General features: G+C 39.7%; 3 protein-coding genes across 3 annotated transcripts in view; 1 reads left to right on the top strand and 2 right to left on the bottom strand.

Moving 5' to 3' along the window:
- The window catches only part of IARS2 (isoleucyl-tRNA synthetase 2, mitochondrial), a 54,755-nt gene extending 34,518 nt beyond the window's left edge, over positions 1 to 20,237 (top strand). The window contains exons 15-23 of the mRNA XM_044915897.1: positions 8,378 to 8,486; positions 10,313 to 10,415; positions 11,803 to 11,928; positions 12,740 to 12,871; positions 13,687 to 13,793; positions 14,540 to 14,685; positions 15,407 to 15,597; positions 17,962 to 18,106; positions 19,466 to 20,237. Of these exons, the coding sequence (XP_044771832.1) occupies positions 8,378 to 8,486; positions 10,313 to 10,415; positions 11,803 to 11,928; positions 12,740 to 12,871; positions 13,687 to 13,793; positions 14,540 to 14,685; positions 15,407 to 15,597; positions 17,962 to 18,106; positions 19,466 to 19,608 (1,202 nt within the window). The 3' untranslated portion in view covers positions 19,609 to 20,237. The remainder of the gene's footprint in view (positions 1 to 8,377; positions 8,487 to 10,312; positions 10,416 to 11,802; positions 11,929 to 12,739; positions 12,872 to 13,686; positions 13,794 to 14,539; positions 14,686 to 15,406; positions 15,598 to 17,961; positions 18,107 to 19,465) is intronic.
- On the bottom strand, positions 7,767 to 8,169 carry LOC110588178 (40S ribosomal protein S15a-like). Its single transcript, XM_044915898.1, has one exon. The coding sequence runs from the start codon at positions 8,157 to 8,159 to the stop codon at positions 7,767 to 7,769; it is 393 nt and encodes a 130-aa protein (XP_044771833.1). The 5' UTR covers positions 8,160 to 8,169.
- A 42-nt stretch (positions 20,238 to 20,279) lies between the features above and the next one.
- RAB3GAP2 (RAB3 GTPase activating non-catalytic protein subunit 2) overlaps positions 20,280 to 23,229 on the bottom strand; it is a 99,226-nt gene continuing 96,276 nt past the window's right edge. The window contains exon 35 of the mRNA XM_044915896.1: positions 20,280 to 23,208. Coding sequence (XP_044771831.1) covers positions 23,053 to 23,208 — 156 coding nt within the window. The 3' untranslated portion in view covers positions 20,280 to 23,052. The remainder of the gene's footprint in view (positions 23,209 to 23,229) is intronic.

Genomic DNA, 23,229 nt, shown 5'->3' with positions numbered 1-23,229 from the left:
CTGCTACAAGCGTCGTTGCGTTGTAACTTCTGGGTGTTTCACACCACTTGAGAGTTGCTGCCAGAAGCGTCGTTGCGTTGTAACTTCTGGGTTTCACACCACTTGAGAATTGCTGCTACAAGCGTCGTTGCGTTGTAACATCTGGGTGGTTTCACACCACGTGAGAGGTGCTGCTACAAGTGTCGTTGCCTTGTAACTTCTGGGTGGTTTCACACCACGTGAGAGTTGCTGCCAGAAGCGTCGTTGCGTTGTAACTTCTGGGTGGTTTCACACCACTCCATGCGGCAAGCACTCTTCACACTCAGAGCCCTTGGCGGGGAGACTCCACGAAGACGCATTCAAACCTGCCCTGTGCTGCTGTCAGCAGTGCCGATGGCGTTTAGTCCTACTCCTTCTAGTGTGGGAGCTTCTTTTTTCATGGGTGTTGCTTTAAAGATTTTATTTATTTATTTGAGAGAGAGAATGAGAGACAGCACGAGAGGGAAGAGGGTCAGAGGGAGAAGCAGACCCCCCGCTGAGCAGGGAGCCCGATGCGGGACTCGATCCCGGGACTCCAGGATCATGACCTGAGCCGAAGGCAGTTGCTTAACCAACTGAGCCACCCAGGCGCCCTAGTGTGGGAGCTTCTTAACCAGATATTTACTGTGACAGAAATACTTCATTGGGGCCGCCGGGGTGTCTCAGTCGTTAAGCGTCTGCTTCCGGCTCAGGTCATGATCCCAGGGTCCTGGGATCGAGCCTTGCATCGGGCTCCCTGCTCTGCGGGAGGCCTGCTTCTCCCTCTCCCACTCCCCCTGCTTGTGTGCCCTCTCTCGCTGTGCCTCTCTCTGTTAGATAAATAAATAAAATCTTAAAAAAAAAAAATACTTCATTGAATGAAATGAGTGGTAAAAGTGCACCTAAGCAGTAAATCATTTTTTTCTGTCATATTTAGATAATTAATTCAAAGCAAGAAAACTGATTTGTCATTTAAACATGGGTGTTGCCTGCATGGAAGGCCACCAGAACATAAATAAACTACCTTTAAAGACAATACACAAGTCCAATTTTGAACTGTAGTTTCTGCTTTTTCACTGCGATGCCCTGTTCCTCCTCCTCTTCCCCTCAATCAGTCAGTAAAAAACCTTATGAGGTCAGTCAGTAAGAATTGGATTAATTAGCTTATATTTTATCCCATTTTCCTCTGAGCTTTTTTTATTCTTTTGCAGTAAAAAATTGCAAAAGATAGGGAGAAAGAATGAAGTGGGGAAGAGCCCAGATACTAAGTAAGTTCATAGTTCAAAAAGCCCTAAAGCAAAGGTGATTTTCCTTAAAAGGAAAAGAGAGAGAGGAAGAGAGAGAGAAGGGCTTTCCTGAGAAAGGTTATTATACTTTTCATTCTCAAATGCTTGTATTAATTCTAATAAATGATTCAGTGTCTGCATATTTCCCTAAGAGTACATTGTTGCAAGATAAAGTCAGCTTGACTTTGAGCTTAATTTAGCTAGTCTTCATCAGTACAAGAGGAATTTGGTGATTATAGCATACATAACTGGTTTTACTTTTCACTGACAGGTTTTGTAGCAGTGAAAGAGATTTGACTTCTGAATGTTAACACCAGATCAAGTACCTGTTTCATTGTGAGTTCAAGTCAATAGTACTTAAACTGAAACTGAACACTTTCTGAAAGGGAATAGCATTTTTAAATGAATCATTTCTAAAAAAAATTCTTTAAACATTTACCAAAGGTGTTAATTATTGCAGTGATTTAAAAATAATTAATGTTTTTCAAAAATTTTAAACAGATTTTTTTAGAACAGTTTTAGAGGAAAGTACAGAAATCCCATACAGTCTGCCTCCCCTCCCCACAGACCCCCCCACTGTCAACCAACACTACAGAGGTCCATCCGCTTGTTACTGTTGATGGACCTCCACTGACAAATCATTATCATCCAGGGTCCACAGTTTACATTAGAGTTCACCCCTGGTGTTGTATGTTCTGTGGGTTTTGACAAATGTATAATGACATGTATCCACACAGAATAGTTCTACTGCATGGAGAATGTGCGCCGCCTCCATCCCTTCTTCCCTGCTAACCCCTGGCAACCACTGATCTTTTCACTGTCCATAGTTGTGCCTCTTTCAGAATATTACATAGTTGGAGTCATACAGTATGTAGCTTTTCGGGTTGGCTTCTTTTACTTAATAACATGCATCGATGGTTCCTTCATGTCTTTTCCTGGCTTGATAGGTCATTTCTTTGTAGTGCTGAGTAGTATTCTATTATCTGGATGGGCCGTAACTTATTTATCCATTCACCTAGTGAAGTAATTAGTGTTTTAAAATACTTATTCTACTTCATTTCTGGTTTTTTTCCTAAGGTTTTATTTATGTATTTAAGAGAGAGAGCATGCCAGAGAGCAGAAGGGGAGGGAGAGGAAGAGGGATAGGATCCCAAGTGGACTCTCCACTGAGCACGGAGCCAGGCCTGGGGCTCCATCCCAGGACCCCTGAGGTCAAGACTTGAGCCAAACCAAGAGTCCAATGCTCAGTTGACTGAGCCACCCAGGGGCCCCTCTGTTTTTTTTTTTTTTAACAAATAGAAATAACTTGAAGCCAATAGAAAAAAGATGATTTTTTGAAAGAGAAACTAAGATTTACAAGTAACTTAGATTTACAAATGACTTTTTTTAAAAGGTCACCCTTTTAAGAACATATATAATACTTTTTAAAAGGCTAATTTTAAAAAATTAATAATTGTATTTTAACACTTTTTACGAATTATTTTGTAAATGTTAAAATGTTAGCAGTGAAAGAGATTTGACTTCTGAATGTTAACACCAGGTCAAGTACCTGTTTCATTGTGAGTTCAAGTCAATAGTACTTAAACTGAAACTGGAACACTTTTCTGAAAGGGAATAGCATTTTTAAATGAATCATTTCTAAAAAAATTTTTAATTAAGATGTTACATTGGTTAAGCAGTAGTTTTGACAAATACGGTTTTGTGCTGGTTCTACAACTTGCCTTCTTAAATGCAATAATCTTGCTTAAAATTTATCAGTTAAGGTAAGTTAAACAAATCTAGTAATGAAATTATGGATTAGTCAAGTTTTTTGCTGGTTTGCTTTGATAGTTTTTTTTTTTTAATAATTGGCTTATTCTTTATTTCCTGCCATGACTGAATCATAATCTTAGAGGTTTATTGTTCTGAACAGTTTATTATTCCCTCTAAATACTAATTTTTATAACTTTCCTAGAGAGAAAGTTGCCATAATAGAAATACTTTTTGCCCCATGGTTCACTGCTACTTTTCCTGGAATTTTACAACTCCCAGGTTTATTTCTACCTCCATAAGCAAGTTCCTATTTTTTCTTTTACTAAAAAGTCTGGGGTGCGTGGCTGGCTCAGCCGGAGGAGCATGCAACTCTTGATCTCAGGGTCATGAGTTCAAGCGCCACGTTGTGGGTAGAGATAAATAAAACCTTAAAAAAAAAAGATCTATTCAGAAAAAAAAAAGGATAAAGGAGTAAAAACTAGAGAAATAACTGGCACCATTCCTCCTTCTTATACACTGCTATTGGGATGTAATTTGGTGCAAACTTACTGGAAAGAATGTTTGCATTATGCATCAAGAGCTCTGGAGTGGTTTTCAGTCCTTGGACCAAAAAAATTCTATTTGTAGACTTCTCTCCTGTTGAAGTAATCAGATCTGGATGGAGAATTATGTGTGAGGATATTCATTACAGTGTTATTTTTGACAGGGCATGATTTGACACAGTAGCTCATTGTCCATGCGTAGATAAATGACTTTAGCAATATAAGTTCATATGACAGAATAATACGCAGCCATTCAGTCATGTTTTTGAAAAGTAATTGTGGGTATGGTTTTATCTAAGGGCATGTTACACTTTAAAAGTGCAGAATACAAAAAAAAGCAGGATGCAGGCAAATTATCTTGATATGCTAACAAACTCATGGAAATGTTGATGAGCATAGACAGAATACTGGAAGGAAATACGGTGAAATAAAGTGATCATCTCTAGGTAGTGGGATATATGTGATTTTATTTTTTTGAACTTTCCAGTGTTTTACCAATTTCTTGAAGTGAGAATGTACATTTGTTAGAAAAAATCATTTCTAAAAATAAACTTGCAAAAATAGGAAATAGTCCAGTAATTCATTATATGAGGTTGTACAGTAGTTCCACAGTATTCCAGTACTTGAGCTTGACTTTTCTTCCTATTTCTTACCATCCAAGACTAGACTTATTTTCATTTGGAGAGTTCACACAAGCTTTAATTTTTTCATTTGTTGTCCAGAACTTTGCTGTGCCCGATCTTCTCCTGGCCCCGACCCACTCCGTCTTTCTCCACTGGTTTCACAAACCACCTTGAAAGGCTGTGGCTTGCAGAAATTTTCTGGGACTACACCCCCTTTACTAGGATGACATTTTGCTTCTTATCCAGTTCCAGCAATTCAATATGTATATGAGAATGAAAAGACATTGAGACTTTACCCTTGATAAGTATTAGTTGTTTTGTCGTGCTCTTATTAATTGCCTGATATCCTCTTGTTTTATTAGAATGTTACAACATATATTTCCAGGACAGGATCAGAGACTATATATTTTTAAAATAGTTTAGGATAACTAATCACATTTTCACAAGTATTGTTTCATATAAGAATGGTTTGAAAAAAATACTCCTTTCGTAATTTACCATCAGGAAATACCAGTGCTCTTTATAATTAACATTTACTGATTGTTTATTATGTCCAAAGCATGTCCTCTTACTTCTTTAATCTCTATAACAATCTTAGGAGGTAAACAGATTTTGGTGTTGTCCTCATTTTAGTGAAGAAGTGGGAACAATGGAAGGTTAAGCTGAGCCCCCACAGCTGGTCCACACCACAGCCGGACTCGGACCTGGGAGTCTGAATACAACGCTTGCGCCGTCTTCAGATGGCTTTTGTCCTGACTCCTGTAGAGCCTTGGGCAGCAACCAGCTTTTTAGACACTTTAGGGCTGACGGAGATTTTAGAGATGATTGAAAGCCCTTGTGGTTTAGGTGTGTTAATCAAGGCTTGGGAACAGCATCTGTGCTAAGAGGCCAGAACTGTAGTCTGACGCCAGGCTAGGGACTGTGAGTGATCATTTCACGAGCCCACAAGCAGGCATCTTTCAGAGATGAAGAGGGTTTGCTGATACTTGCTGCTATTTCATTATCTACTTGTTTCAGGGGAAGATTGCCACCAGCAGTCTGTTATTGATCATCTCATTGATGGTTGCCATATCCAAAATGTGGTCACCAGTAAGAAGTGAACATTCTGGGTGGGAGGGGATTTGAGCGCCAGTGTCATAAAAGTTTAGGGTCATAAATGGTTACAGATCAGGAGAGGAATAAGAAGAGTAGGGAATAGATGCAGCGCTCTAGATGTTGAAGCTAAGACATTTTGTTCTTACTGCACATACGCATTTGTCTTGTTATAGCCTCTTAGACTTTCCTAGCTGCACGGACTGGCCGAGCTGTAGTTTTGCCTTGATGACACCCAGCACAGTTATTTTTATGTAACATAAAATCCATCTCACTAGTAATCAGCTCCAAGAAGTCAGCTACCAGATTTCTTTACATTCCCCCCTCCCAGTGTCTAGTACAGTACCTGTACTAGAGTAGTAAGTGCTCAGAAATGTTGAATGAATTGAACTGGCTTGATTTAATTATTTTAATTTTGTCTCCTGCTCCGCCCAGATACTCATTGTCACATAAGAATTACAACACTGAATTCTCAATATTAGAACATAAGGACAAATCTTCATTTCACAACTAAAAGGAATTACGGGGGCTTCTTAGAGTTGTGAGTTTAGATTTAAAATATGGAAGTAATCTTCCCCAAAGACCTCATGTTCTTTAAAAAAACAAAACAAAAAAACTGGGGCACCTGGGTGGCTCAGTTGGTTAAGTGTCCAACCCTTGGGTTCAGCTCAGGTCAAGATCTCAGGGTCATGAGATGGAGCCGTGTGTTGGGCTCTGCACTCAGCACAGAGTCTGCCTGAGATTCTCTCTCTCTCCCTCTCTGCCCTTCCCCTCCACTCACATGGGCTCTCTCTTTATTTTTTTTTAATTAATTTTTAAAGATTTTATTTATGTATTTGACAGAGACACAGCGAGAGAGGGAACACAAGCGGGGGAGCGGGATAGGGAGAAGCAGGCTTCCCTCTGAGCAGGGAGCCCAATGCTGGGCTCTGTCCAGGACCCCAGGATCATGACCCGAGCTGAAGGCAGACGCTTAATGACTGAGCCACCCAGGTGCCCCACGGGCTCTCTCTTTAAATAAATAAATAAATAAAATCTTTAAAAAACCCAAACATTTTACTTTGAAAAGTCACAGAGTAAAGAAGTATCACATACCCTTCATCTAGATTTTCCAAAGTTAGCATTTTACTACGTTTGTTTTATATATTTTTTTCTCTGTATGTATATATAAACACTTTTCTGAACCATTTAAGGGTAAGTTGCAGACTTGATGCTCTTTTATCCCTAAATATTTTGGTCTATATTTCCTAAAAACACAACACTCTCTTGTATAACCAATACAAATGTCAAAATCAGGAAATCGACACTGATTCCATCCTCTTACCGACAGATCTTATTCAGCTTTCACCCAGTAATGTCCTTTATCGGAAAAGAACAAAAAATCGAAAGGGTCCTTGAGCCAGTCTAGGGTCATTTGTGGCATTTAGTTGTCCTGTCACCTTAGTCTCATTTTGTTCTTGTCTTTCATGTCCTTGACATTCATGAATGTACAGGTTATTTTGTAGATGGTCCCTCATGATGAGATTTAGACTATGCATTTTGGGCAGGAATATACAGAAGAGATACTGTGTCCCTTTCAGTACATCCTAACAGAAGTCACACGATGACTTACTGGTGATGTTGAACTTTGATCCCTTGGAGGTGGTGTCATCCTATTTTCTCTCTTTCTCTCTTGTGGTTATTTCTCATCCCATCTCCCTATAGGAATTGTTGCATTAGTAAGTATCTTGCAAGAAGATACTTTAAGACTGGAAATACCCTGTTTTCTCACCAAATTTTCACCTAGTGGTTAAGCACCCTTGAAGATTCTTGACTGAAATGATTGTTACTTACAATTACTTAAAATGTTTGCCAAATGGTCTTTTATCTCAGATTATTTTAACTCTTAAATTAACCGTGGTTTATTGTTGAATGCAGAAATAGCTCTCAAGCTTGCTTATACATATGTCCCAACAGATTTGACCACATTTTTTTCTTTTGCTATCTTTTTAAAAAGACTTGATTTATTTAGAGCAGTTTGAGATTTATAGCAACATTAAGAGGAAGGTATAGGGATTTTCCACATCCCTCTTGCCTCCACAGACACAACCTCTCTCATTGTCTGCTTCCCCCAGCAGAGTGGCACATTCATTATAAGAGATGAACCTACAGTGACACATCATAACCACCCAAAGTCCACAGTTTGCATTACGGTTCACTGTTAGTGTTGTACATGTTATGGGTTTGGACAAATGGATAATGGACATCTATCCATCATTATAATATCACAGAGTATTTTCACTTATAAAGTTATTAGATGCTCATTTTCATAGAAGATTTAACTGGAAATATTGATATTGGTAATTATTATTAATCAGTCCCTAATTTAGGTAGTGTTTTAGTCGCCTATGGTTAGGAGATCATACTCCAACATTTATTCTCTTTATCTTTTTTTTTCCATTGAGGCATTTTATTTGCATGTATGTATTACATCCCTAGAAAAAGAATCCCAGGATTTTCCCTCCTGTGTGTTTCCGTCTTGTGTCTTCATGGTCCATGATGCCAGCTGAGGTGGTCAGTACAATGAAACCGAACTGGCGGGACGGGAGCAGGTTATTCTGCCATTTTTCTAGATCTTTCAGTTGTACATCACATCTGGGGCTGATCACTCCACACTTGTTTAACCTGCCCGTGAGGTTCACAACAGTTTTCCCCGCTCTGTGATCATCAGTGATTTTAAATTCGCCAGTGTCACCATGCTTCATCATCACAGTGAGAAACCGGACGATGAATTTGGAGCACGGCCTAATAAGAACCTGGCGTTTGCCTCTCTTCTCAGCATTGTTAATGCTCTTGAGAGCATCTGCCAGGACATTCATGCTCACCATTATGGTGGCACGGAAAGATGGCGGAAAGAGCTATTCTCTTTATCTTGATTAATAAGTGGGCAGTGAGGGTAAGAGCTCAAGTGAATGCAATCTAAGTCTCAGGTATAACATGACACAGGAAATAACGTGATTACTTTTTTTTAACACTTGTATACATATTTTCATTTTCCAATTTTAATTAACTTTAATTTCTGTGTTTTTTAATATTTATTTTTGAGGTACTGACCAAAGAGCAGATTTGTACTTGGAAGGAAAAGACCAGCTTGGCGGGTGGTTTCAGTCTTCTTTATTAACAAGTGTGGCAACAAGGAAAAAAGCACCTTTTAAGTAAGTGTTAAACCTGAGCTAAACAAGTCTTCACACTTTGAGTACTTCTGCTGGGTACTTGCTTTATTGCGCTTCGCAGGTACTGCATTTTATTTTTACAAATTGAAGGCTCAAGACTTCTGTGGAGGAAGTAGCTGCAGATGTGGTAGAAACGGCAGGAGACCCAGAGTCAGAAGTGGAGCCTGAAGATGGGACTGAACTGTGCCATCTCCTGATACAGCTTTCACAGATGAGGGGTCGCTTCTCGTGGATGAACAAAGAAGTGGTGTCTTGAAATGGAATCTGCTCCTGGTGAAGAGGCTGTGCAGATTGTTGAAGTGACAGCAGAGGATTTAGAATATTATATCAGCTTAGCTGAGAGAGCAGCAGCAGGGTTCCAGAGGATTGGCTCCAAGTTTGAAAGTACTGTTCCGGGTAAAATGCTATCAAATACCACATGAAACAGAGAAACGGTTCATGAAAGGCCGAGTCAATCACTGTGGCAAACTCCGTTGTTGTCTTATTTTGAGAAATTGCCATAGGGGCGCCTAGGGGGCTCAGTCGGTTAAGCGTCTGCCTTTAGCTCACGTCCTGATCCTGGGGTCCTGGGATAGAGCCCTGCATTGGGCCCCCTGCTCGGCGGGGGGCTGCTTCTCCCACTTCCTCAGCCCCTCCCCCTGCTTGTGCTCACTCTCTCTCTCGCTCACTCTCTCAAATAAATAAAATCTTAAAAAAAAAAAAAGAAATCGCCACAGCCACCCCCACCGGCAGCACCCTCCACCCTGATCAGTCAGCAGCCATCAACCGCCCCCAGCAAAAGGATTACAAGTTGCTGAAAGTTCAGGTGATAGTTAGCATTTTGTAGCAATAAAATATTTCTAAATTAAGGAATGTACCTTGTTTTTTTAGACATAAAGCTATTATACACTTAATAGATTACAGTGTAGTGTAGACATAACTTTGGTGTGCATTGGAAACCAAAAAATGCACTTGACTCACTTTACTGCAGTAGTCTGGAGCCAAAGCTGCCGTATCTCCAAGGTATGTCTGGATATAAAACACCTTTATTAGCTTAATCTTTTGTTTCATGAGAGAAATAAAGAGTTTGAAGTAAAAAAGAGAGAGACAAAGGAGACATTAATACAGAGAAGTCTTGTCACTGGTACACCCTGTTATTCCCACAAGAGGTAACATCAGCATTGACTGGAACAGTGGGGACATCTGTGAAGAGCTAGATCTTGAAATACGGAAGACTTGACATGGAGGAATACAGAGAGGGGCACTCTACGTTGATTGAAGACAGCCTGAGGTCACATATCCTTATATTCGTAATATCCACAGGTGGCTAATGAACTGAAACATTCCTGTAGTGAATTTTATTAGATTGTTGCTGTCTCACAATGAAAACCCATCCCAGAACAATTTCTGTGTTTGTTTCTTGTATAACATGCTTTTAAACACCAGTAGAACAACAGATCTATTTGTCTCAAATTGTCTTTTTGAAAATAATTTTGAGATGATAATCTGCTCTTTTTAAGACATACTTTTTCCTGGTTAATTTTAATGATCAAAATCAATACATAATAGATGCTCAGGAAATATTTGTGAAATGAATGTAAACATCAAAAATTTTTCTACGTACAAGTAAAGAGCTTACTGTCTGACAATCATGATAAATAAGCAGCTGAGAATTAGACTTTCAAGAAAAGCTTTCATACATAATCTGTTAAGAAAAATCCTGTGGGTTTTTTTTTTCAAGCTGAGGTACTCTTTTTAAGCTATAAATGATCTTCAAAGAGATCATTATAACTGTGTTTATTATCATAATGGCTGATTTGTCTTCTTAGGACAGTGGTGGTTCATGGATTCACCCTTGGAGAAAAGGGAGAAAAGATGTCCAAGTCTCTTGGGAATGTCATTGATCCTGATGTGGTCATCAACGGAGGACAAGTAGGTGGTTCTCTAAAACCTTTTTTGTTTTGGGGCGCCTGGGTAGCTCAGTTAAGCTTCTGCCTTCGGCTCCGGTCATGATCCCAGGGTCCTGGGATCGAGCCCCATATCGGGCTCCCTTCTTGGTGGGGAGTCTGCTTCTCCCTCTGCCACTTTCGTGTTCTCCCCCACTCTCTTTCTCTCTCAAATAAATAAATAAAATCTTTAAAAAAACAAAAACAACTTTTTTTTGTTTTAATGCTTTTAAGTTGGCAGCCAAAACCTTAATGTAATTATTTCAGTGTAAAACGACAACAAAAATATCAACACCAACCATCTTTTATGCTAATAGCAGATGCCTTACCATGTTTTAAATCTAGACTTTTTTTTTCCTCCCAAATTTTTATTTAAATTCTGGTTAGTTAACATGTAGTGTAATACTGGTTTCAGGAGTGGAACTTAGTGTAAATCTAGACTCTTAATGATTTTAATGAAAAAGAGAAGGGCTGGGATTGTGGCCCTGTTGGCTCATTTCAGGTCTGACTCTCTAATTAGGTTCTGAACCATGCCATCCACCTCCCCCCCCTTTTTAAGATCTATCTATTTGAGAGAGAGAGCATGTACGTAAGCAGGGGGGAAGGACCGAGGGAAGGAGAGAGAGAAACTCCCCACTGAGTATGGAGCCCAATGTGGGGCTCGATCTCATGACCCTGAGACCATGACCTGAGCTGAAATTAAGAGTTGGACACTTAACTGACTGAGCCACCCCGGCGCCTGATCCCTTCTTTTAATTGAACTTCAAAAATTTGTGAAAATTTATTTAAAAAGACAAAAATTTACAGTTACATGGAAACGGTGTAAGAAAAAAATGAGATTGCAACTTCGTGTTTCATTATTATATTCTTGGAAATTATACACTTTAAAGCAAATCATTGATGGACATCAGATCTGGGGTTGCTAATAATTTCCTTTATTTTGGAGTTGCTTTCAGAAAAGAAATCACTTGTCTGTTATTCTACTCCTTTGGCTTTTTACTGCCCTCCTGTCCAAGAATCCTTGCTGTATGTGGAGTTGCTGGGGAGTGCCGGAAGGGAAAAGCAGCCCCTATATTCCCCTCCGCCATCAGAGAGGCGTCGGGGCCCCACTGCGGCCCCAGCTGTGCTAGAAGGACGTGTGCGGACACGCCCGCGTCTGCGCAAGCAGCGAGACCGCAGAGCGCACGCTTTCGCAGTGTGGTTTACGCGCAGCTGATTCTGAGATTGTTAGCCCTGTTTCATTACGGTGCAGGGGGGTTTGATGCCCAAGTTGTGCTCAGATATTTCTGAGGAGGAATACCTGAAACATTTGATCACCTAATTAGAATTGAAAGCCATTTATATGTTTACATGTCTTCTTTCTCCACTGAAAGGATCAAAACAAGGAGCCTCCCTACGGTGCTGATGTCCTTCGCTGGTGGGTAGCGGAGTCCAACGTCTTCACTGAAGTGACCATTAGTCCATCTGTACTTAATGCTGCCAGAGATGATATTAGCAAGGTCAGAGTCATTATTCTTCCTGTTTCTGAATAAAAGGTCAGCTAAATAACTTTTTTTAAAAATGAGGAACATTTTGTTTGGTATTGCAAAACAGCAATGGGAAGTGAGTTTCTATATGTTGTGAGCATTTAAAAATAATCCTGTGTTTATTTGTTTAAAAATATTAATAGTGTAATCCTAAAAACTTTATATACTGTCTTTTAATACTTTATAAAATATAGTATAATACAAAATTATAATTTCATATACTTCTTAAAAAAAATATTTATTTGACAGAGACCTAGCGAGAGAAGGAACACAAGCAGGGGGAGTGGGAGAGGGAGAAGCAGGTTTCCCGCGGAACAGGGATCCCAGGACCCTGGGGTCATGACCTGAGCCAAAGGCAGACGCTTAACAACTGAGGCACCCAGGCGCCCCTGATTTCATATACTTCTCATGTGCTCAGTGACCTTTCACATTTATTCCGTTTATTTTTGCCCGTGAAGCAGGTGAAAATAACATTTTTACCTATACAGATGAACAAACTGGGCTACCGAAAGGTGGTTTGGCTTTATAAGGTTACAAGAAATATAATGAAAAATCAGTCTTCGTGTGTAAAGTCCAGGGGTTCTTTCTATAACTCAGCTATTGAAATGAGAGTCTCTTTTTTTGCATTTGTAGTCTCATTTAGGAATGATATTTTTTAAAACAGTATCCCATTAAGAAAGTAACATGAGTTGTATAAAAATTATAGAAAAATAAAATAACTTTTCAGCAAGAATTGAAGGCCTCGTATATTTTTTGACTGCATATTTTTTCTCAACATTAATAGCTCAGGAATACACTCCGCTTTCTTCTGGGAAATGTCGCTGGTTTCAACCCAGAAACAGATTCTGTTCCTGTTAACAATATGTATGTCATAGACCAGTACATGCTGCACTTACTGCAGAATTTAGCAAACAAGGTAAGTATGAATTAATAAGCTCTTGGAAAATAGAAATATCAGTACTGCTGAATGTTGAAGTTGGAATTGTGTGCCGGCAGAACAGATACTACTAGAAATAGTAACCATTGCCCTGAGAAGAGTTGTACTTGATAAATTCCACACATTCTAAGGTTGACTTCAGGTATGAAGTCTTAGGATTTCTTTCCTGGTTTTTCAAAAGACTATCAGTACCTGGTGGAAACATAGGCCCAGACTTCCCCTCAGACAACATTTTTCTCTCAAGATCAGCTTTATGTATTTCTCCAAGAAGGAATAAAGCAGGGGCGTATTTTATCTGCAGATGAACCCATCAAAGTATAGAAATAACTGAAATGACTATTCCTATGTGTTTTGTAAGATACTTCTCATTTATATATAAACACAGATAATGTGTTTTCTCAAAAATTGGAAATGTGGTTGCTTCCATGTACCGTTAAGTCAGAGACATGCAGATTTTTGCCCTATTTTACTTTTCAGGCATAAATGAGGGAACATTGGTAACTTGCATTCTTTGCTGTTTTATAATGGTGTAGTTTATCAGTTTAAACCTGATCCCTTCCTTTGATGAGTGTTCTATCTAGTTCCAAGAGTAGAATATTCAGTATTTTCTGACGATAGTTGAATTTGATACCCAGAAATGTTTGAAAGATCCTCAGTCGCTCTTGCATATCTCCTTTTTTGTAGTTGTCTGCCTTTGAAACATATTTTGAAAAGGTACATATTTTGCTCATGATGACTTGCATTTTCGTTGGCTTACCCCAACTTCCAAATTTATTTTGGCTTTTGTCCCCTAGATTACTGATGCATATAAACAGTACGATTTTGGAAAAGTTGTTCGGCTGTTACGAGCATTTTATACCAGAGAGCTCTCTAACTTTTATTTCAGCATCATCAAAGACCGGTATGTATGACTGAATATTAAAATATTCAGCTATTTCTTGAGTGTCTACAGTGGCGAGCAAGATGGGTGACATTGTGCAGTTATTAAGAAGTTGGGTTCTCAAGTCAAGTGATAATACAAACCTCATAATGTGATTATGAAAAGAGAGAATGTAAGGAATGTGCTTTGCGCTGTGTTTGAGGAAGTCAGTGCTCAGTAAGGAATAGGTGCCAACACGAGGTGACGAGTATGGTACCTCTTCTCGGGAGTTTGTAAATTTTGAGGAGGAGAGACAAATAGACAGGCACCTGTTACCATGATGACACATTGTGTAGATCAGTGATGCGCTTTTAGAGGAAGGCTTGGTGCTTGGTCTTCACTGATAGCAGCCAGGCCTATGTGAGGGTCGGCCCCAGGCCATCGGCACCTCCAGGACCTTACACGCAGGGATTGGGACTCCCTCTGAACACACTGCTAGGACTAGAAGAGAAGCAGCTGCAGCTAACACCTCCGTCGTCCTCTAACACACGGTTGGCCGTCTCAGCCAGGCGGTGGCTAGGGCACAGCTGCTGAGAGAGGTGCGGAGGAGGGAGGTGGGGTAGAGGACCCAGCCGTACAGTTATGTGACAGTATCTGCTGCTTGAGTCCAGCGGTGCTCCGAACCGTAGCATTCGCCCCGCGGCAGGAAGGAGCCCGCCTGAGGCGCATCCTGCCTCCGCGCCCTTTGTGTATAAAACGTCCCTGCTGAGCACATGCTTCTCGTTCAGGCTCTACTGTGAAAACGCAGGCAACCCCAAACGGCGCTCTTGCCAGACCGCATTAGCTGAAATTTTGGACGTCGTGGTTCGTTCTTTTGCCCCCATTCTTCCTCACTTGGCTGAAGAAGTATTCCAGCACATACCCTACACTGAAGGTAAGGAGTACTTGATGTGTTCCTGAGATGAGAAAGGCCCTTGATGAGGACTGCAACCTCAGATCTCATCTACTTTGTGGAGGGGGTACTTTCTCGTCCACAGTGAGTGCTTTGTGGCAAAACATGTCTTGGTCCTTTAGTCCTTTGCCCTCCTTCGTCACGGAGTAGGACGGATTTCAGACAGCCTTCAAGCCACCTTGGGAGTGCATTTTGAAATGTATGGGCAGCTTGACCATACTGCAAAATCAGTTTCTTAAATACCTTTATAAGTGTCTGAAATAATGTTTTAGGTTTTATTGAAACCAAGTGTAGGGCCTTTTAGTGGATATTTTTATAATAGTCTTTTCCCTCTGTATTAAGCTTATAGAAAATTAGGAACTATAGAAATTTAGAAAGAGGAGGAAAAGTCACTCAGAATTTGTCTTACTATCCAAAGACAACTGTCAATATTGGGCTATTTTTTTCTATTTTATTTTCTTCTAGGCATCCTTTTTTCCTTTGGGATTTTACTATAATATTTTATCCTTTGTTTAAATTTCAAAATGTGAATATAAATGGTAGGCATTTAGAATAGCTCCATAATATTTACTGTAAGTACCAATTCTTGTTTCCCACGAATAGTAAATATTTAATGGTTAGATCTTTCTGTACAGTTTGGAATGTATGTAAACTACTTTCACTTATTTTTTATTTTTTTATTACTGTTTTCTTTTTTTCAAAGACGCCCAGAGTGTTTTTCGTACTGGGTGGATCAGAACCAGTTCTGTCTGGAAGAAGCCTGGGTTAGAGGAAGCCATAGAGAGCACTTGCGCCATGAGAGATTCATTTCTTGGGAGCATCCCTGGTAAAAACGCAGCCGAGTACAAAGTCATCCTTGTGATTGAGCCTGGGCTGCTTTTTGAGATAATAGAGGTGAGTATCCGTTTGTCTCTTCGGAAGGGATGTTCGTATCCTACCGCTTCACCTGAAATTTGGCTTTTAAAAATCTCTGTATAAGTAACGTTTTTTTAGTTTAGAGATCTTGTAATCCTGATATTATCACAGGTTCTTTGTTTCCTCCTTCTCTATGCTTCCTTTCCCTTCTACAAAACATGCACTCTGTTGCTACATGCTTTGTAAGTTGGGACAGGGAAGGTGCAACAGAATCCTATTTGAAATGCAAATCCTCAGGGCTGTTTAGGTAAGTGACAGAAACCGATGACATTATTATTACAATACACAAAAATGGAGGGTTTTGTGCTAAGGATCTAGTTTTCTGAGAGTTTTGTCCATCTGGACCAGGTTCAAAACAAATCTAAAAAAGATTTCCATCTTTTTCTCAGGAGATTTGAAGAAAATTCATTTGCTCCAGCAAATTACCATGCCATCTCAAAGCATTCCTCCTATTTTTATTTCCAAAAGAACCATCAAGGTTTTCTTCTTGGCATTCTTAATGGTTCATTGGCCACATTGGCTTATAGCTTAACATACTGACTCAGGATTTTTTAATGCTTGAGAAGAGAATTGACAGTATGTTTTTTAAAGTTTTACTGCTATCATAGTTTTCTAAAAATGACCATCTCACTTGGTTGGTATGGCAGTATCGTAGCCAATGAGGCTTATCCGAGGCGCGATTATTGCTGATTGGTTGGTAAGCTCAAGTTCCGTTTTTAGTAATGTAATTAAGATTTGAGGCTTGCAGTCTGTAGGAGATTATTGATCAGACAGCAGATAATTTAAGTAAGATACTCACATTTTAAAATTTATAAGTTGGAAGGCACCTGGGTGGCTGAGTCAGTTTAAGCATCCAACTCTTGATTTTGCCTCAGGTCATGCTCTTGGTCACCCGATCGAGCCCTGTGTGGGGCTCGTGCTCAGCATAGAGTCTGAGATTCTCTCTCTGCTTCTCCCTCTGCCCCCCCCCTAAATAAATAATCTTTTTATAAGTTGGGAGGGGTTTGACTCTGACTCCTTTATTTTATGAGCAAGGAAACTGAAGACCACTGAAACTGTGACCTAGCTAAGGCTACCCAGCCTGGTATGGGGCTTTTCTCCTACATGTCTTGTGTCTTCTTGACTTCCTTAGTTCTGAGTAGTTAAGTTAAAAAAAATACAGCTTGTTTGGATCATTTATATTGGAAAAAATACTTTGGGATTTTTAAAAATAATGTATTTTTCTTAGGAATTACACTAGCTGTCAGATGGAGTTCTGAATCTGAATTACTAATTGCATGAATTTGTTAAAACTAATCTCTTTGAATCTCCTGGTTTTTTCTTGAGTTTTTAAAAATTTCTATTTGAGAGAGTGTGCAAGCAGAGGGAGAGGGGCAGAGGGAGGGAGAGAGAGAGAGACTCTCAAGCAGGCTTCACACTCAGCACGGAGCCCAACTTGGGGCTTGAGCCTGTGACCCTGAGAGCATGACCTGAGCCAAAATCAAGAGTCAGCCACTTAACTGACTAAGCCATTCAGGCACCTCTTGTTTTGTTTTTTTGGTTTTTTTTTAAAGCAATGTCTGTATTAGCTTATAAACTCATTTTGAAGATCAGAATTACAATGAAAAGTGTAAAAATGCTTATCAAACATCCAACTTTATTGTACTTGAGAATAGCTCTGTGCTTTATTCAGTTGGCACCTTTGGTCTGTGTTGCTAAAAGCAGGTCTATTTAGATAGTATCTTACCACCTCTCCTGATGTGGGAGGCAGGACACAGGGAAAAGCAGTCTGGGCTCTGCGGTTCACAGACCTGGGCTAGAAGTACAGCTCCACCACTTACTGCTTGAGAACCGTGAGTAGTTAACCCCTTGGAACAGGTTTCCTCGTTTGGAAAATGGGATAAGAAACACCATGATGATCAGAAATAATGGACATTTAGCATCTAGCATAGTGAAGTGCCCGGCATAGAGCATATTATATAGAGAGCACATACTATTGCCTGGAAATTTTTAATTAAAACCTTTCATTCTAGGGGCGGCTGGGTGGCTCAGTCGGTTAAGCGGCCGACTCTTGACTTTGGCTCAGGTTGTGATCTCAGGGTCATGGGATCGAATCCTGCATCCAGCTCCCTGCTCATCAGGGAATCTGCATAAGTTTCTCTCCCTCTCTCTCCCTCTGCCCCTCCCCCCACTCACTCACTCTAAAATAAAACTTTCATTCTAATTGATTTAATAGATTAGCTCAGGAGATAAGGGTACTAAAGGGTCACTCACTGAACACAAGAATTTGCAGCGTTCATTCTTCTAACCTCAGTTTGCAGTAAACATTTAGACAGTAACCTTGACATGCTTATTCCCTCCCAGATGCTACAAGCTGAGGAGACTTCCAGCACCTCTCAGTTGAATGAACTAATGATGGCTTCCCAGACAACTTTACTCTCTCAGGAACCACGATCAGTAACTACAGATGTAATTGAGCGCAAAGGGACATTCCTGATCAATTTAGAAGGTAAGGAAGAGGGAAAGATAACAGGTGAGATCTGGAGAACAGTGATAATCGTAGGTCGTCTCCAGCTTTGCAGGGGATCAGGTGTGTTCTAAAGGCAGGTATGTTCTTGGAATACATCTTTTTATGGAAACTGGCCAAGTTTCTAAACCAGCTTTCAGAAGTGTCCTACACGATGATCTTGGGAACACAGGGCTGGTGAGAGGAGAGCGCTTTCCTTCCTGTCCTGTGAATAATGGTCATCGTAGGTGACGTTAGTTGGCCTCACTCAGGATCCTGGTCCTGCCTAGCCTGCCCCTCCCATTGTGGACTTGGAAATTTCTTACTTGCACACCCTATATTAAAAGATTTAGCCAATCTTCATGAAGGGTTAAGGAAGAAGTTTTACGGAACTCATTCCCACCGTGGGATCTCACGAGCAGGCAGTTGGTAGGTATTCAATAGGGGACTTTTGTCTGCCTACTTCATTCTCAGTGATGGCGTGGAGGCGTGGTCACGTAACAGACAATGGCCGCAGGTACTGTGGGGACGGCGATGCTCCCCGTATTCCTCATGGTTGTTAGGTGCCATCAGGAGGCGGAAGGCTCATTTGCGGGCATCAGTTGAAGTCTGAGGCCTGGAAGCACTGACCCTGTAGTAAAGATCCTCACTTGCTTTTCAAAATGTGAATGTACATTCTCTATATAATGGCTAGAAAATAATTTTCTTCACTGTGTATTATTTAGGCTGAAGTCTGAGAGTACTCATAGTGGAGAAATTTTTGTTTTTTTGTCTAAAACAAGGTTTTTGTTTTTGTTTTTTTTTTAAGAGAGGGGTGTGGAAGAGGTGGAGGGGGAGGGGAGGAGGAGAGAGAGCTTGAGAATTGTAAGCAGGCGCCACATCCCACTTGGAGCCTGACCCTGAGATCATGACCTGAGCCGCAATCAAGAGTTGGAATGCTTCACCAACTGAGCCACCCAGGCGCCCCTAAACCAAGAAGGTTTAAGTGGGACACTGCAGTTGGCACTATAATTTGGCTTTTTAAAAAATTCTTGTCTTGCTGGAGAGGCAGTGTAATTTACCAGCACTGAGCCCGGATGAAGAGCTAGAAGGCCTGCTTTGCCTGGGGAGATCGAGAACTTGTGACTTGGGGAACATCAATTACCCTCTCACTCGGGGTCTCCGATCCCTCAGCTGTCCTCAGGGGTCAGGGTGTGAGTCCACTGTCATGGCTGTTTACGTAATGTGGCAAATGAAGCCGTACTGACCAGCGTTCCCCAGGGGAGGGAGAAAGCTTTGAAAAAGAAACACTGGCAGAACCACTCAGGAAAGAGAGATACAAGTTGAAAGGCCTGTCAGTCTTCCTGTATCTTTCTCTCACAGGTGGGGATATTCGTGAAGAGTCTTCCTATAAGGTAATTGTCATGCCAACTACCAAAGAAAAATGCCCACGTTGTTGGAAGTACACGGCTGAGTCTTCAGATGCACTCTGCCCCCGATGCACAGAAGTGGTGAGTGGAAAGTAAGAGCCACTCGGCCGTCGACAGCTCTCTGAGCAGGAGCACCCTGCGAGCACCGAACGCAAGTTCAGAGGGACTGTTCACAACACTGCAAAGAGGAAAGCCTAGGTTTAGGTAACGAATGGAAGAGTAAATGGTGGAGGATAAGGGTCAAATTTCAGAATTACAAGTTTTTCCTGTAGCAGATAAAAAATTGTGTGTGTGTGTGTGTGTGTATATATATATATATATATGTATATATATATATATATATATATATACATGCAGAAAAATACAAATATGCAGATGGGTCTCGCTATATCCATAATGGATTTATTCAGAACAGAGACACTGGGTATGTTTGACTTTAAATGTGGCTGACCAGAAAATGTTTTCTATTTTATAAAGCTTCTTGACTCCATATTTAAGTTCTGTAACATCTAAAAATAAAGGCATCTGGAAATTTACTGATACTGATGAAGTTGTAAAAATCAAGTAAAAAATACAGTCTTGAAGGAGAATGGCAAGAAGTGTGTTTCCCTTAAGAGACAGAGTGATTTCATTCTGCCTTACTAGTGAACATCATCCTTTTCACAACAGCTAGGTTTTTTGTGTGTATTAGAAAGAAAACATCACCAAACTTGTTATTCTCATACAAGAGGGAAAAGAAAATCTTAATACTGGTATTTATGAATGTTGAAACAACATGAAAGCTGAAAATTTATTTCACTAATATACGTAAGTTCACAACACTGGACACAGAAAATAGAAGTATGTACAGAATGTCACTACTTACAGTACATTACAATAGATAACAGCATTTTATAAACAATTCAGTATTGGATTAAAACCTTTCTAGGGACGGCTAATTCTATTCAGCAGAAATCTAACTTTTAGAAGCCCAAAAAATTCATTTCTGTCAGGGTGAGGGAGGGCTTTCAGTGTTGCCATGGAGTACTTTAAAAAGATTTGTCTCAAATGAAATGAACCACAGCAACTCAATAAGTGAACATTATATTCCATGTAAGCTTAATATTATTAAATCTGTTTTAAGTTGTAATTAACCACTTAAAAAAAAAGCAATTTAAATGTAACAGTGCTTACTTGTACCTTAGACAAATTTTTATAACAAAGAGTGAAACTCTCTCCATTTCTTATTTTTCTTTTTGCAAAAGTATGAAGCGTTTAGAAAGTTGGTAATGTGTTCCTCTTCACCTACGTTTATCTGGCTCTTCTAGTTCTACATTTAAACATAACCTATAATGTAGAAGTTACGATTATTTGAACACTTCTGTTTTTCTTCAGCATTATAAAGTGGAATTTAACAAGGTACAGATGCCCGTTTAATGTTAATGAAGAAAGGTGTCAGGGGAGCGGGCAGTTCTCGCTAGGAAAACACTACTGTTACTGGCTTCCCATCAGAAAGTGCAGCATACCTTTGTTTCAGAAATCACCTTTCCCACATACAATTTAATTCCTTTATTTGTGGCTCTTTCTTGGTACAGAATGTATACACAGGTATTTTCTTCTCTCAGATTTATTTTAAAATGCCTTGATGAAACAGTAAAATATTTCACTGCTTTTCTTAACCATATAGCTCAGAATTCAGTTTTAAAAATCTTTGCACGGTAAACTTTAGGATCACAAAGGTAACTACAGATTTGTAATTCAGTGATCTGTTATGGTCCTATGAACCATATTTGAGCTTATTAATATTCTCAACAATCCCCAGATCTGTGTGTCCTACGAGAATAAGTTTAACCAGCTTTATTATCTAACATGTTTATCAGGTACCCCCCTTCCCCCAAAAGTGATAATCGAATCAAAGTGAGGATGTAAAGTTTCTTTGACCAGCCTCCAAAATTCATAACTACTTTCAGAGAAGGTAGAAAAATCACAGGAAGAACGAATCTTTTAGAATGCATATAACACGTGACTAGATAAAGCTAGATAGGTTTACAAGAACTCATAGGACCGTTGTCTGGATGGGCCAGTGGGGATCCCAGCAGAGGCGGGAGGCTGGACTAGCATAAGGTCCTTTTCGGTGCTGCTACTGTACACGGTGTGCGCCTCAGTCAGATTTACAGGCCCTCACCCAAATACCCAAGACCTCTTAAAACTTTATCTTTCAAGATTTTTAAATTAAACCGTAATTATTAAGTTTTAGACAAGTCTTATTTGGATGTCATCTTTTAGTTAAAAATAATTTAAATTGGGATACCCTCAAACATGAGAATTTTTTCTTCATATTCTTGAGGGGCATACTCCTCAGCTTTATACAGTTGATAACGTTGGCTTCTTACAAGTAAGTGAAGCAACAAACTTCCGTATCACAATGAGTTACTATGAATAACAATTGTGATCCATGACAGAGAGCAGTAATTGCACTGCATGGCTACATTCCAAAGATCTACCCTAATAAATATTTGGTATTTGTAGAGCTCAAAACACTTTGTTTACAGAGTTTTGGTTAATCTGGTTTTAATTCAGCACTTGGACTGCTCTAGGCACTCTAGGGTACAAAATTAGTTGTATTTTATTCCCTCAACCCAGCTGTGAGGTAGGTTTGCAAAGCTACAATATCACTAGGCCTTTACTGTTCCCAAGAACAGATAACGTTACCATATCCCAGAAGCAGACATTTCTAAACACTTGTAGGAAAAATAAACTGGACTTAAATTTTTAGCATCTTTGCCTTTTTTTAAAACATAAATTTTACAAGATAATACATTTTTACAATGACCTGATGTGGATACAACTTCGAATCTTGGCAAAAAGTAAATCTTAACTTATATCGTACTTAATTTTGCTGTGTTGCTTGCGTCTCAGAATCTCAGTTTTGGTAAGGACAACAGGTTAAGGGTTCTAATGTTTAGTGTCCCTTCTGATGAATATGATGATCTCGAACCCATTCCTCCTCCAAAGCAAGGTCATCCTCCTCCGGTGGCGGCAGCATAAACCTCTGGGAAAGAACCTGTCCGCATCCAGAACTCCAGGCGGCAGCCCAGGATGTTGGATTTAAGCATGCCAACAAAAGCGAGTGGGATGTTTCTCTAATTTTACTGATGGAGACTATACATGAACACATTTGAAATTTAATTACAGTAACATTTCGAGTACGAAATATAGAATCTGGTAAGAACATAATCTGTAAATTATAACCCATTTGAAATAGCAAAGTTTACCCATAAAGCTATTTAAGTGCTTAAATTAGAAATAAACAGTAAAACATCTGTGTTAGTAATTAATGGTATCATTGATATTTGTTTATATTTTATCTTCAGTATTAACCAAAGGAGTGGAATTTCGCCAGGACTGCACTTTTAAAAAGTAGTATGTATTTTTATTCATTTTACAAAAGAAAAAAGACATACTCCCTCCATCAAATTCCAGATCTTACTATGTAAAATTACCATGCACTAATTCATGTTCTACTCACACAATTTGAGACCGTTTTCGGTAGGGTAGGTGTCATAAAGAAGGGATAGATACGGCTTCCACAGCTTCAATGAGGTGTAAGGCTAAACTATACTGCCCGTGGTTTTCTGGTAAAAGCTCGATGACTTTATTTACTAGTTTAGCTGTCGTTGCAATTGGCACTTCTGTGTTTTGAAGATCTTGTGGGTTCTGCAAATGGGACACAAAAAT

The sequence above is a fragment of the Neomonachus schauinslandi genome, chromosome 6 (assembly GCF_002201575.2).
Source record: "Neomonachus schauinslandi chromosome 6, ASM220157v2, whole genome shotgun sequence".
In the NCBI taxonomy this organism is placed as follows: Eukaryota; Metazoa; Chordata; class Mammalia; order Carnivora; family Phocidae; genus Neomonachus; species Neomonachus schauinslandi.
Note: the sequence above shows the minus strand (reverse complement) of the source record. Positions and strands in the feature narration are given on the sequence as shown.